Here is a 13,479-nt window from a genome sequence, read left to right as displayed (position 1 = left end):
CCATGGCGACGCCAGGCCACGCCCCCTCGCCGCCGGCCAATCCGAGCGCGCCAAGACGCGCGGTTGATGCAAATGAGGCGGCCTCACGCGTGGCCACGCCCCCTTTGAGCGCGGCGAGAGCCACGCCCCCTTTAACGCAAATTAAAGCCACGCCCCCCCCACGAAGCCACGCCTTTTCTGGTTAATTAGCGCGTTAATTAATGATGCGCCGTTAATGAAGCGCTCCCCCTTCCGGGTCGCGGAGGGAGCGGAAGTGACGTCAGGGAAGGGGCGGGGCCGGCGGAGTTTCCCGCGCGGCGCCGGGAGGAGGTGGGGGAGGGGTGGTGCAGATTTGGGAGAATTTTTGGGGATTTTTGGGGAAATTTGGGGATTTTTTTGGGAATTCTGGGGGTAGGGGAGGCAGAGGAGGGAAGGGAGGAATTTTGGGAGGATTTGGGGGGAAATTTTGGATTTTTGGGGGGAATTTGGGGAAATTTGGGGATTTTTTTGGGTGTTTTTGGAGGAAATTTTGGGGGGGGAGGGGAGGCAGAGTTTTGGGGGATTTTGGGGCGAATTTTTGGGAGACTTTGGAGGAAATTTGGGACTTCTGGGGAGAATTTGGGGAAACGTTGGGAATTTTGGTGGGGATTTGGGGGAATTTTTGTGGGATTTGTTGGAGCATTTCTGGTTCATTTTTGGGGTGTTTTAGGTGCATTTTCTGAGCGCTTTTGGGATAATTTTGGGGTGTTTTTGGTGTATTTTTTGGGTGTTTTTGGTGCAGTTTTGAGGCTGGTTTTGGTGTATTTTTAGGCTTTTTTTGGTGTATTCTGGGGCTGGTTTTGGTGTATTTTTTTGGGTAATTTTTGCTGTATTTTTGTTGTATTTTTGGGCTCTTTTTGCAGGAGTTTTGGGTAATTTTGGGGGCTGATTTTGCTGTATTTTTTGGGTAAGTTTTGCTGTATTTTCGGGTAACTTTTAGGCTGGTGTTGCTGTATTTTTTGGGTAATTTTTGGGGCTGTTTTGGGGTAGTTTTTGCTGTATTTTTGGGCTGTTTTTGCTGTATTTTTGCTGTATTTCGGGGCTGTTTTCACAGGTTTTTGGCCGTTTCGGGTCCGTTCCCCGGATGGAGCCCCCGGCCCGGTTCTGGTTCCGCTCCCGCCCCGAATTCTGCCCCGAGTGCGGCTCCGTCCTGCCCCGGCCCGGCCCCGGCAGCTGCTGCCGCTGCCCCCGCTGCGGGCTCGGCCTGCGGAGCTCAGGTTTGGGGCAAAAAACCCAAAATAAATCCAAAATCCAAAAAAATCCCCAAAGAAACCGAGAAATCCTGAAAAAATCCCATTAAAATCCAAAAAATCCCATTGAAATCCCATGAAATCCCATTGAAATGCTGCCCCCGCTGCGGGCTCGGCCTGCGGAGCTCAGGTTTGGGGCAAAAAACCCAAAATAAATCCAAAATCCAAAAAAATCCTCAAAGAAATCGAGAAATCCTGAAAAAATCCCATTAAAATCCAAAAAATCCCATTGAAATCCCGTTAAATCCCATTAAATCTCATTTAAATCCTGCCCCCGCTGCGGCCTCGGCCTGCAGAGCTCAGGTTTGGGGCAAAAAACCCAAAATAAATCCAAAATAAACCCAAAATCCAAAAAAAGCCCCAAAGAAATCGAGAAATCCTGAAAAAAGTCCCGTTAAAATCCCATTAAATCCCATTGAAATGCTGCTCCCGCTGTGGTCTCCAATGATCAGGACTTTTTCCCCATTTCCCCCCAAAATTCTAAATTTCCCCACTTTTTCCCCAATTTTCCCTTGTTTTTCCTTGTATATTCCCCTTTTTTCCCTGTATTTTCCCCATTTCCCCCCAATTTTCCCTGTTTTTTCCGCATTTTCCCTGTATTTTTCCTGATTTCCCCATTTTCCCCTGTTTTTCCCTTTAATTTCCCCATTTTTCCCTGTGTTTCCCTGTATTTTCCCTGTATTTTCCCCAATTTCCCCCATATTTCCCAATTTTCCTGATTTCCTGAATTTTTCCCCATTTTCCCTGTATTTTTCCCAATTTCCCCAATTTTTTTCCGATTTCCATGTTTTTCCCTGTATTTTTCCCGTTTTTCCCCGTATTTTTCCAGATTTCCCCATTTCCCCAATTTTCCCCCAATTTTCCCGATTTTGGTGTTTTTCCCCGTATTTTTCCCGTATTCCCCAATTTTCCTGATTTCCTCAGTTTTCCCCCATTTTCCCCTGTATTTTCCCAATTTTTCCCCCTGCGTTTTTCCCGATTTTGGCGTTTTTCCCCCATTTTCGCCGCGTTTTTCCTGATTTTCCCCGTTTTCCCCCCATTTTCCCCGCGTTTTTCCCGATTTTGGCGTTTTTCTCCCCAGATCTGCGGCCGGGCCCCGTCCGATCCTCGCTGAGCTTCGCCGGGGGGGGGAGGGGCAGCGCCGGCCCCGCCCCCCAGGAGGGACCCACGGTGAGGGGGGCGGGGCCCCCAAATCCCAAAAAATCCCCCAAAATTTCCAGAAAAATTCCCCCAAAATTCCCAAAAAACCCCGCAAAATTCCAGAAAAAATTCCCCAAAAAATCACAAAAAAATCCCCCAAAAAAACCCCAGAAAAAACCCCAAAATTCCAGAAAAAAATCCCCCAAAAAATCCCCCAAAAAAACCCCTGGAAAAAAACCCCCAAAATTCCGGAAAAAAATCCCCTAAAATTCCCCAAAAAAAAAACCCTGGAAAAAAAGCCCAAAATTCCAGAAAAAAATCCCCAAGATTTAAAAAAAAAATTCCAAAAAAATTATCAGAAAATCCCCAAAAACCCCCCTCGAAAAAAAGCCCAAAATTCCAGAAAAAAAAATCTTCAAAAATTCAAAAAAAATTCCCCAAAAAATTAAAAAAAAAATTCCCCAAAAAATCCTGCAAAGCCCCCCCCCAAAATTTCCAGGAAAAATTTCCACAAAATTCCCTGAAAATTAAAAAAAAATCCACAAAAATACTTATAAAATTAAAAAAAAAACGAACAACCCCAGACAGTTCCCCCCAAAATTGACAAAAATTTGAGAAAAAAAAAATCCCCCCCCCCAAAAAATCCAGAAAAATTCCAGAAAATTTCCCAAAAATTTGACCAAAAATTCCCCAAAAAATTTTGATTTTAGGGTAAAGAGATTTTTGAGGTGAAAAATGGGAATTTTGGGGTGAATTAATGGGATTTTTGGGCTTAAAAAGGGATTTGGGGCTGAAAGTGGGTTTTTGGGTGAATTAACGGGATTTGGGGATATTTTTGGGGTGAATAATTTGAATTTTGAGGTGAATAATTTGAATTTTAGGTGGACAGGGTCTGTCCCCGCTGCGCCCACTCGGGGATGTGGTTCCACACAGGGATCCCATGGATTTCATGGGATTTTTGGGGTGAATAATTTGAATTTTGGGTATTTTAGGTGGACAGGATCTGTCCCCGCTGCGCCCACTCGGGGATGTGGTTCCACACGGGGATCCCATGGATTTCATGGGATTTTTGGGGTGAATAATTTGAATTTTGGGATATTTTTGGGGTGAATAATTTGAATTTTGAGGTGAATAATTTGAATTTTAGGTGGACAGGGTCTGTCCTCGCTGTGCCCACTCGGGGATGTGGTTCCACACCCGCCAGATGCGCTCGGCCGACGAGGGGCAGACGGTTTTTTACACCTGCCCCCGCTGCAGGTGAGAGCCCCAAATAGCCCCAAAATATCCCCGAAATATTCCCAAAATATCCCTGAAATGTCCCTGAAATATTCCCAAAATAACCCCAAAATGTTCCCAAAATATCCACAAAATATTCACAAAATATTCCAAAAATATCCACAAAATATTCACTAAATATTCCCAAAATATTCACTGAATATTCTCAAAATATCCCTAAAATATTCCCAAAATAGCCACGAAATATTCCCAAAATAAAATATTGCCAAAATAGCTGCAAAGTAGCCCAGAAATATTCCCAAAATATCCCCAAAATAACCCTAAAAAATCCCAAAAATAACCCCGAAACCCCCCCAAAATAATCCCCAAAAAATCTCAAACAAACCCAAAAAAGCCCCAAAAATTCCCCCAAAAATCCCTGAAATTTCCCCGAAATCCCGAATTTCCCCCAAAATCCCAAATTTCCCCCAAAATTTCCCCAAATCCCGAATTTCCCGACTTTCCCCTTTTCCCGCAGGTTCCAGGAGAAGGAAGATTCCTGAAATTTGGATTTTTGGGGGATTTTTGAAGGAGGACTTTTGGGGTTTTTGGGACGGATTTTGGGTTTTTTTAATTTTATTTTTGTAGATTTTTTTTGTGGGGATTTTTACGATTTTTTGGGGAGATTTTTGGGATTTTTTGGGGGATATTTGGGCTTTTTTGGGGGGATTTTTGGGGCATTTTCTGGAATATTTTGGTGCTTTGGGGGATGTTTTGGGAATTTTTCGGCCGTTTTTGAGATTTTGGTTCTTGAAGAGGAATTGAAGCGTCCCGCTCCCAAATTCGGGGCGGAATTTGGGGATTTTTTGGGGGAATTTTGGGGATTTTTTTGGGAATTCGGTGCCCCGGGCCCTTGGGCGCGCACCGGAAGTGGCCGCGCAGGGGGAGCGGATTCGCCGCCGCGCCCACCGGAAGCGGCGCTCTCCGTGCACCGGAAGTGGCCGCGCAGGGGGAGCGGATTCTCCGCCGCGCCCACCGGAAGCGGCGCTCTCCGCGCACCGGAAGTGGCCGCGCAGGGGGAGCGGATTCGCCGCTTCACCCGCCGGAAGCGGCGCTCTCCGCGCACCGGAAGTGGGGGCGGCCTCGGCCCGGCCCGGTTCCGCTCCCGGCCCGGCCCGGTGGCGGCGGGAGCCCCGGGACCCCCCGCGGCCATGGCGGAGACGGCGGAGAGCGGCGGCTGCGGCACCGCCACCGTCACCGAGAGCGGGAACCCCGAGCCGGTACCGGCCCGGGGGGGCGGGGGGACTGGGGGGGACTGGGAGGGAACTGGGGTTACTGGGAGGGACTGGGAATGGGGGATGAGGTTATTGGGATGGGGTTTGGGGTCACTGGGAGGGACTGGGAGGGAACTGGGATATACTGGGAGGGGTTTGGGGTTGCTGGGAGGGACTGGGATTACTGGGAATGGGGGACAACGTTACTGGGAGGGATTTAGGGTTACTGGGATGGGGTTTGGGGTCACTGGGAGGGACTGGGATATACTGGGACTGTCTGGGCGAGGTTTCGGGTTGCTGGGAGGGACTGGGAGGGACTGGGAGGGAACTGGGGTTACTGGGAATTACTGGGAATGGGGGACAACGTTACTGGGAGGGATTTAGGGTTACTGGGGCAGAGTTTGGGGTCACTGGGAGGGACTGGGAATGGGGGATGAGGTTACTGGGATGGGGTTTGGGGTCACTGGGAGGGACTGGGGTCACTGGGATGTACTGGGAATGGGGGATGAGGGTACTGGGAGGGGTTTGGGGTTACTGGGGCAGGGTTTGGGGTCACTGGGAGGGACTGGGATGTACTGGGACTCTCTGGGCGAGGTTTGGGGTCACTGGGATGTACTGGGAATGGGGTTTGGGGTTACTGGGAGGGGTTTGGATACTGGGAATGGCCCCTGGGGACACAGTGTGACCTCTGACCCCTGGCTGACCTCTGGCTGACCTCTGACCCCTGGCTGACCCCTCAGGAGCAGCGCAGCCTGACGCTGAGGGGACACGGAGTGACCCCTGTGTGACCCCTGACCCCTGTGTGACCCCTGACCCCTGTGTGACCCCGCAGGAGCAGCGCAGCCTGACGCTGAGGGGACACGGAGTGACCCCTGTGTGACCCCTGACCCCTGTGTGACCCCTGACCCCTGTGTGACCCCGCAGGAGCAGCGCAGCCTGACGCTGAGGGGACACGGAGTGACCCCTGTGTGACCCCTGACCCCTGTGTGACCCCTGACCCCTGTGTGACCCCTGACCCCTGTGTGACCCCGCAGGAGCAGCGCAGCCTGACGCTGAAGCTGAGGAAGAGGAAGCCGGACAAGAAGGTCGAGTGGTCGAGCGACACGGTGGACAACGAGCACCTGGGCCGCCGCTCCTCCAAGTGTGAGCGCCGCGGGCCCAAAAAATGGCCCCAAAATCCACCCCAAACATCCCCAAAATGGCCCCAAAACCGACCAAAACTGGCCCCAAAATCTGCCCAAAAATGGACCAAAAACGGACTGAAAATGGCCCCAAAATCTGCCCAAAAATGGACCAAAAACGGACTGAAAATGGCCCCAAAATCTGCCCAAAAATGGACCAAAAACGGACTGAAAATGGTCCCAAAATAGCCCCAAAATCCACCCAAAACGGCCCAAAAATGGCCCCGAAAAATAGACCAAAAACGGACTAAAAATGGCCCCAAAATCTGCCAAAAAATGGAGCAAAAACGGACTAAAAAATGGCCCCAAAATGGCCCCAAAAAATGGAGCAAAAACGGACTAAAAATGGCTCAAAATCTGCCCCCAAATAGCCCAAAACCAGTCCAAAAATGGCCCAAAAATCCACCCAGAAATGGCCCAAAAACGGCTCCAAAATCTGCCCAAAACGGCCCAAAAATCCACCCAGAAATGGCCCAAAAACGGCCCAAAATCTGCCCAAAACAGACCAAAAATAGCCCCAAAATCTGCCAAACAGTGGCCCCAGAAACAGCCCCAAATCTCCCCCAAATTTTACCAAATCTGCCGCAAATTTCCACTAAATCTTCCCCAAACCTCCACAAATTTCCCCAAATCTCCCCAAATTTCACAGAAATTTCCCCAAATTTTCCCCAAACCCCCAAAATCCCCCCAAATCTCCCCAAATTTCCCCAAATTTCCCCCAAATCTCCCCAAATCCCCCCAAACCCCCCAAACCCCCAAATCCCCCAAATTTCCCCAAACCCCCCCAAATCCCCCAATCCCCCCAAACCCCCCAAATCCCCCAAATTTCCCCAAATCCCCCAAACCCCCCCAAATCCCCCAATCCCCCCAAACCCCCCAAATCCCCCAAATTTCCCCAAATCCCCCAAACCCCCCCAAATCCCCCAATCCCCCCAAACCCCCCAAATCCCCCAAATTTCCCCAAATCCCCCCAAACCCCCCAAATCCCCCAAATTTCCCCAAATCCCCCCAACCCCCCAAATCCCCCAAATTTCCCCAAATCCCCCAAATCCCCCAAATCCCCCCAAATCCCCCAAATCCCCCAAATCCCCCCAAACCCCCCAAATCCCCCAAACCCCCCAAACCCCCAAATCCCCCCAATCCCCCCAAATCCCCCAAATCCCCCCAATCCCCCCAAATCCCCCAAATCCCCCCAAATCCCCAAACCCCCCAAATCCCCCAAATCCCCCCAAACCCCCCAAACCCCCCAAATCCCCCCAATCCCCACCCCCCAGCCCCAGCCCGTCTCTCGGCCTCTCTCCCCAGGCTGCTGCATCTTCGAGCGGCCGCGGCCCTTCGGCGAGAGTTCCTCGGAGAGCGAGGGGGAGGGGGAGGGGCGGGGGGGGGAGGGGCGCGGCTGCGGCCACCAGAACTGCGTGCGGGGCCACCGGCACACGGGGGGGAGGGGCCCCCCCAAACCGCCCCTCCCCCCGCCCCGCGAGCCGCCCGTGGCCATGGAGCACTGAGGGGCCCCTCCCCCACCCAAACCGCCCCTCCCCCACCCAAACCGCCCCTCCCCCACCCAAACCGCCCCTCCCCCACCCCAATGGAGCGCTGAGGGGCCCCTCCCCCACCCCAAACCGCCCCTCCCCCACCCCAAAAACCTGACCCCCACCCCAAAATCTGCCCCTCCCCCACCCCAAAATCTGCCCCTCCCCCACCCCAACGGAGCACTGAGGGGCCCCTCCCCCACCCCAAACCGCCCCTCCCCCACCCCAAAAACCTGACCCCCACCCCAAAATCCGCCCCTCCCCCACCCCTATGGAGCGCTGAGGGGCCCCTCCCCCACCCCAAAACCGCCCCTCCCCCCGCCCCAAAACCGCCCCTCCCCCACCCCAAACCGCCCATCCCCCACCCCAAAACCGGCCCCTCCCCCACCCCAAAACCCGACCCTCCCCCACCCCAAAATCTGCCCCTCCCCCACCCCAAAATCTGCCCCTCCCCCACCCCAATGGAGCGCTGAGGGGCCCCTCCCCCACCCCAAAAATCCGACCCTCCCCCACCCCAACGGAGTCCTGAGGGGCCCCTCCCCCACCCCAAAATCTGACCCTTCCCCACCCCAAAATCCCGACCCTCCCCCACCCCAAAATCTGCCCCTCCCCCACCCCAAAATCCCAACCCTCCCCCACCCCAAAAATCCGAGCCTCCCCCACCCCTATGGAGCGCTGAGGGGTCCCTCCACCACCCCAAAATCCGCCCCTCCCCCACCACAAAAATCTGACCCCCACCCCAAAATCCCGACCCTCCCCCAACCCAAAAATCCGACCCTCCCCCACCCCAAAATCTGCGGGGGGGACCCCAAAATCTGCCCCTCCCCCACCCCAATGAGCACTGAGGGGCCCCTCCCCCACCCCAAAAATCTGCCCCTCCCCCACCCCAAAATCTGCGGGGGGGACCCCAAAATCTGCCCCTCCCCCACCCTGCCCCTCCCCCACCCCAAAAATCCGCGGGGCCCCCCAAAATCCGCCCCTCCCCCACCCCAAAATCCGCCCCTCCCCCACCCCAAAATCTGCCCCTCCCCCACCCTGCCCCTCCCCCACCCCAAAAATCTGCGGGGGCTCCCAAAATCCGCCCCTCCCCCACCCCAAAATCTGCCCCTCCCCCACCCCAATGGACACTGAGGGGCCCCTCCCCCACCCCGCCACAGATTTTGGGGGGTCGGCGCCAAAATTCCGGAGTTTTAGGGCCAAGATTTGGGAATTTTAGGGTTAAAATTCCAGGGGTTAAGGGCCAACATTTGGGAGTTTGGGGGTTAAAATTCCAGAATTTTAGGGCCAAATTTTGGGATTTTTAGGGTTGAAATTTTGCTGTTTTAGAATTAAAATTCCAGGGATTTATGGCCGAAATTCGGGGGTTTTCGGGTCTAAATTTGGGAGTTTTAGGGTCATAATTTCTAAGATTTTCCCCCCAAAATTCCGGAGTTTTAACACCGAAAATTCCGGCTGAAAAATTCGGAATTTCAGCCCCAAAAATTCCAGCATTTCAGCACCAAAAATCCTGGAATTTCAGCCCCAAAAGTTTGGAATTTTAGCCCAAAAATTCTGGAGTTTCAGCCCCAAAAATTTTCCCCCCAAATCCAAAATTTCACTGCCTGGACCGCCCCCCAAAATCTCACCTGGACCCCAAAAATGTCACAAAACCCCCAAAAATGTCACCAAAAACCCCAAAATTTTTACCTGGACCCCCCCCAGGGACATTAAATGACACCGGTGATGCTTTTTGGGTTTTTTTGGGTTTTTTTGGGTTTATTTGGGTTTATTTGGGGGGGTCCCGCGGGGGTGGGGGAGGGGCGGCGTCCGCTCGCAGTTGGGCCCCGAGGCTGTGGGGACAAAAAACCAAAAAATACCCAAAAAATGGGTGGGGGAGGGGAAAAAAATCCCGAATTTTTTATTTTTTTGGTGGGGGAAAGGGGAAAAAATCCCGATTTTTTTTAATTTTTTGGTTGGGGGAGGAGGGGGAAAAAAATCCCATTTTTTTTTTTTGGGGGGAGGGGGAGGGGGAAAAAAATCCCGATTTTTTTTTTTGGGGTGGGGGAAGGGAAGAAAAAAATCCCAAATATTTTTGGGGCGCCGGGGGAGGGGCGGCGGCAGCGCAAAAACAAAATTTGTCACCCCCCAAAAATGTCACCGGGCCGGGTGGGGGAGGGGCGGGGGCGCCCCGGGGGGGGGAGGGGCGGGAGGAGGTGGCACGTGAGGGGCGGGGGAGGGGCGGGGATCCCCAAAATTCCCCTCCCCCAGCGCCGGATTCGGCAGGGATGCAACAGCGCCCCAATTCCCCCCAAAAATCATTCAAATTCCCCCCAAAAATCACCTCAAATTTCCCCCCAAAAATCATTCAAACTCCCCCCAAAAGTCACCTCAAAATTCCCCCCAAAATCATACAAATTCCCCCCAAAAATCACCCCAAATTCCTGCCAGAAATTCCACAAAATTCCCCCAAATTACCCCCAAAAAATCATCCAAATTCCCCCCAAAATTCCTCTCAAAAATCATACATATTCCCCCCAAAAGTCACCCCAAAATTCCCCCCAAAATCAACCCAAATCCCCCCAAAACTCCCCCAAAAATCATCCAAATTCCTGCCAGAAATTCCACAAAATTCCCCCAAATTACCCCCAAAAAATCCCTTAAATTCTCCCCAAAAATCCCCCAATTCCTCCCTCCATGTCCCTAAATCTCCCCCCAAAAATCAAAACTCTTCCCAAAAAAACCCCGAATCTCCCCCCAAATTTTTCAAATCTCCCCCAAATCTCCAAAAACCCCAAAATCTCCCCCTAAAACCCCCTAAAATTCCAAAAAATCCCCAAAATTCCCCAAAATCTCACCTGGTCCTGCTGGCCTTGCACTGTCCCCATGTCCCCAAACCCCCAAAAATTCCCCAAAATTCCCCAAATTTCCTCTTCCCCTCCCGGCTCTGCGCTGTCCCCGCTGTCCCCATGTCCCCAAAACCCCCAAAAAACCCCAAAAAACCCCAAAATCCCCCAAATCTCACCTGGTCCTGCCAGTCCTGTCCTGTCCCCGCTGTCCCCATGTCCCCAAACCCCCCAAAAAAACCCAAAAACCCCCAAAATTCCCCAAATTTCCTCTTCCGCTCCCGGCTCCGCGCTGTCCCCGCTGTCCCCGTGTCCCCAAACCCCCAAACCCCCACAAAATACCCTAAAAAAAAAACCCCAAAATCCCCCAAAATCTCACCTGGTCCTGTCGGTCCTGCGCTGTCCTCGCGCTGTCCCCGTGTCCCCAAAACTCCCCAAAAACCCCAAAAATCCCCAAATTTCACCTTCCCGCCTCCCGGCTCTGCGCTGTCCCCGCTGTCCCCGTGTCCCCAAACCCCCCAAAAAATCCCCAAATTCCAAAAAATAACCCAAAATCCCCCAAATCTCACCTGGTCCTGCGGGTCCTGCAGCATCCCCACGCTATCCCGGCGCTGTCCCCGGTGTCCCCGGTGTCCCCACTCGTGTCCCCGGTGTCCCCTGTCCTGTCCCCGCTGTCCCCTCCTGTGTCCCCGCTGTCCCCATATCCCCAAACCCCCCAAAAATCCTCCAAAATCCCCCAAATCTCACCTGGTCCTGCGGGTCCTGCGGCGTCCCCGCGCTGTCCCGGCGCTGTCCCCGCTGTCCCCTCCCGTGTCCCCGCTGTCCCCATATCCCCAAACCCCCCAAAAATCCTCCAAAATCCCCCAAATCTCACCTGGTCCTGCGGGTCCTGCGGCGTCCCCGCGCTGTCCCGGCGCTGTCCCCGGTGTCACCTGTGTCCCCGGTGTCCCCACTCGTGTCCCCGGTGTCCCCACTCGTGTCCCCGGTGTCCCCACTCGTGTCCCCATGTCCCCAAACCCCCCAAAAACCCTCCCAAAAACCCAAAAAACCCCCAAAATCCCCCAAATCTCACCTGGTCCTGCAGGTCCTGCGGCGTCCCTGCGCTGTCCCCGGTGTCCCCGGTGTCCCCTGTGTCCCCTGTCCTGTCCCCGCTGTCCCCTCCCGTGTCCCCTCTGTCCCCATATCCCCAAACCCCCCAAAAATCCCCCAAAATCCCCCAAATCTCACCTGGTCCTGCGGGTCCTGCGGCGTCCCCGCGCTGTCCCCGCTGTCCCCACTCGTGTCCCCATGTCCCCAAACCCCCCAAAAACCCAAAAAACCCAAAATCCCCCAAATCTCACCTGGTCCTGCGGGTCCTGCGGCGTCCCCGCGCTGTCCCGGCGCTGTCCCCGCTGTCCCCACTCGTGTCCCCGCTGTCCCCACTCGTGTCCCCACTCGTGTCCCCGCTGTCCCCACTCGTGTCCCCACTCGTGTCCCCCGCCAGCCGCCGCGCGATCCGCGCCTCCACCGCCAGCGCCACCGCGGTGCGGACGCGGCCGGGGGCGCAGGGCCGGCGACACTGCGGACAGCGGGGCCAGCCCGGGGGGGACCCCGGGGACCCCGGGGACACCGGGGACACCGGGGCCAGCTCCGGGGACCCCGGGGACACCACCGGGGCCAGCGGGGCCAGCGGGGCCAGCAGGCAGCGGCGGCAGCAGCGGTGCTCGCACGGCAGCAGCACCGGGTCCCGCACGGCGCTCCCGCAGCGCGGACACGCCGTGGCCGCGGCCAGCACGGCCAGGGGACCGCGCGAGGCGGCGGGCGGCGACATCGGCCCCGCGGACGGACGGACGGACGGACGGACGGACGGACGGACAGGGGACACGGGTGGCACCGCTGGGGACAGGCGGGGACAGGGGCGGGACACAAACACGGGACACGAGGGTGACACGAGGGTGACACGGAGGGACATCGGAATGCGGGGACAGGGAGGGGACAGGGGAGGGGACAGGGAGGGGACAGAGGGACAGAGGGACAGACAGGGGACAGAGGGACAGAGGGACAGACAGGGGACAGAGGGACAGAGGGACAGAGGGACAGGGGGATAGAGGGACAGGAGGGGACAGAGGGACAGGGGGACAGAGGGACAGAGGGATAGAGGGACAGAGGGACAGAGGGATAGAGGGACAGAGGGACAGAGGGGACAGAGGGACAGGGGGACAGAGGGACAGACAGGGGACAGGGGTGGGACACGGGTGGGACACGGGTGGGACACGGGTGGCACCGCTGGGGACAGAGGAGGGGACAGGGGAAGGGAAAGGGGAGGGGACAGGAGGGACACAAACACGGGACACGAGGGTGACACGGAGCCACATCGGAATTTGGGGACAGGGAGGGGACAGGGGAGGGGACAGGGAGGGGACAGAGGGACAGGAGGGACAGGGACAGAGGGACAGAGGGACAGGGGAGGGGACAAGAGTGGGACAGAGGGACAGACAGGGGACAGAGGGACAGAGGGGACAGAGGTGGCACCGCTGGGGACAGGGGCGGGACACAAACACGGGACACGAGGCTGACACGAGGGTGACACGGAGGGACATCGGAATGCGGGGACAGGGAGGGGACAAGACTGGGACAGAGGGACAGAGGGACAGAGGGTGGGACACGGGTGGGACAGGGGTGGCACCGCTGGGGACAGGGAGGTGACAGGGAGGGGACAGGGGAGGGGACAAGAGGGACACAAACACGGGACACGCGGGTGACACGGAGCCACATCGGAATTTGGGGACAGGGGAGGGGACAGGGAGGGGACAGAGGGACAGGAGGGGACAGGGGTGGCACCGCTGGGGACAGGGGAGGGGACAGGACGGACACAAACACGGGACAGGGACGGACACGCGGGTGACACGAGGGTGACACGAGGGTGACATCGGAATTTGGGGCCAGGGGAGGGGACAGGGAGGGGACAGAGCCGGGACAGGGAGGGGACAGGGGAGGGACACACACGGGACACGCGGTGACACGAGAGTGACACGAGAGTGACATCGGAATGCGGGGACGGGGAGGGACAC

The 13,479-nt window shown here is 55.7% G+C and overlaps 3 protein-coding genes across 3 annotated transcripts; 2 read left to right on the top strand and 1 right to left on the bottom strand.

The window, feature by feature from the left end:
- The first annotated feature begins 169 nt into the window (after nt 1-169).
- On the top strand, nt 170-4,300 carry POLR1H (RNA polymerase I subunit H). Its single transcript, XM_085564956.1, has 5 exons — nt 170-309; nt 1,073-1,235; nt 2,350-2,438; nt 3,556-3,665; nt 4,162-4,300. The coding sequence occupies exons 2-5, from the start codon at nt 1,103-1,105 to the stop codon at nt 4,184-4,186; spliced, it is 357 nt and encodes a 118-aa protein (XP_085421082.1). The 5' UTR covers nt 170-309; nt 1,073-1,102; the 3' UTR covers nt 4,187-4,300.
- Nucleotides 4,301-4,768: 468 nt separating this feature from the next.
- On the top strand, nt 4,769-7,614 carry PPP1R11 (protein phosphatase 1 regulatory inhibitor subunit 11). Its single transcript, XM_077788960.2, has 3 exons — nt 4,769-4,903; nt 5,932-6,040; nt 7,384-7,614. The coding sequence occupies exons 1-3, from the start codon at nt 4,835-4,837 to the stop codon at nt 7,581-7,583; spliced, it is 378 nt and encodes a 125-aa protein (XP_077645086.1). The 5' UTR covers nt 4,769-4,834; the 3' UTR covers nt 7,584-7,614.
- A 1,438-nt stretch (nt 7,615-9,052) lies between these two features.
- LOC144247648 (uncharacterized) lies at nt 9,053-12,578 on the bottom strand. The gene is made up of 2 exons (XM_085564953.1): nt 11,770-12,578; nt 9,053-9,436 (listed from the first exon to the last, which is right to left on the bottom strand). Exons 1-2 carry the CDS (start codon nt 12,378-12,380, stop codon nt 9,373-9,375), a joined length of 675 nt encoding a protein of 224 aa, XP_085421079.1. The 5' UTR covers nt 12,381-12,578; the 3' UTR covers nt 9,053-9,372.
- Nucleotides 12,579-13,479: the final 901 nt, after the last annotated feature.

This window comes from Lonchura striata, chromosome 35 (genome assembly GCF_050655825.1).
Source record: "Lonchura striata isolate lonStrDom1 chromosome 35, ASM5065582v1, whole genome shotgun sequence".
In the NCBI taxonomy this organism is placed as follows: Eukaryota; Metazoa; Chordata; class Aves; order Passeriformes; family Estrildidae; genus Lonchura; species Lonchura striata.
The sequence above is the reverse complement of the archived record's forward strand: the minus strand, read 5'-3'. Positions and strand labels throughout refer to the sequence as shown.

Bases quoted from the DNA above. Each gene is read 5' to 3' on its own strand.
- POLR1H (XM_085564956.1), top strand. From the start codon at position 1,103: ATGGAGCCCCCGGCCCGGTTCTGGTTCCGCTCCCGCCCCGAATTCTGC. The intron at 1,236-2,349 runs GTTTGGGGCAAA...TTTTCTCCCCAG, and splicing joins GCTCGGCCTGCGGAGCTCAG to ATCTGCGGCCGGGCCCCGTC. The intron at 3,666-4,161 runs GTGAGAGCCCCA...CTTTTCCCGCAG, and splicing joins TACACCTGCCCCCGCTGCAG to GTTCCAGGAGAAGGAAGATT.
- PPP1R11 (XM_077788960.2), top strand. From the start codon at position 4,835: ATGGCGGAGACGGCGGAGAGCGGCGGCTGCGGCACCGCCACCGTCACC. The intron at 4,904-5,931 runs GTACCGGCCCGG...GTGACCCCGCAG, and splicing joins AGAGCGGGAACCCCGAGCCG to GAGCAGCGCAGCCTGACGCT. The intron at 6,041-7,383 runs GTGAGCGCCGCG...CTCTCTCCCCAG, and splicing joins GGGCCGCCGCTCCTCCAAGT to GCTGCTGCATCTTCGAGCGG.
- LOC144247648 (XM_085564953.1), bottom strand. From the start codon at position 12,380: ATGTCCCTCCGTGTCACCCTCGTGTCACCCTCGTGTCCCGTGTTTGTG. The intron at 9,437-11,769 runs GTGAGATTTGGG...TTGTCCCCACAG, and splicing joins CGCAGGACCCGCAGGACCAG to CCTCGGGGCCCAACTGCGAG.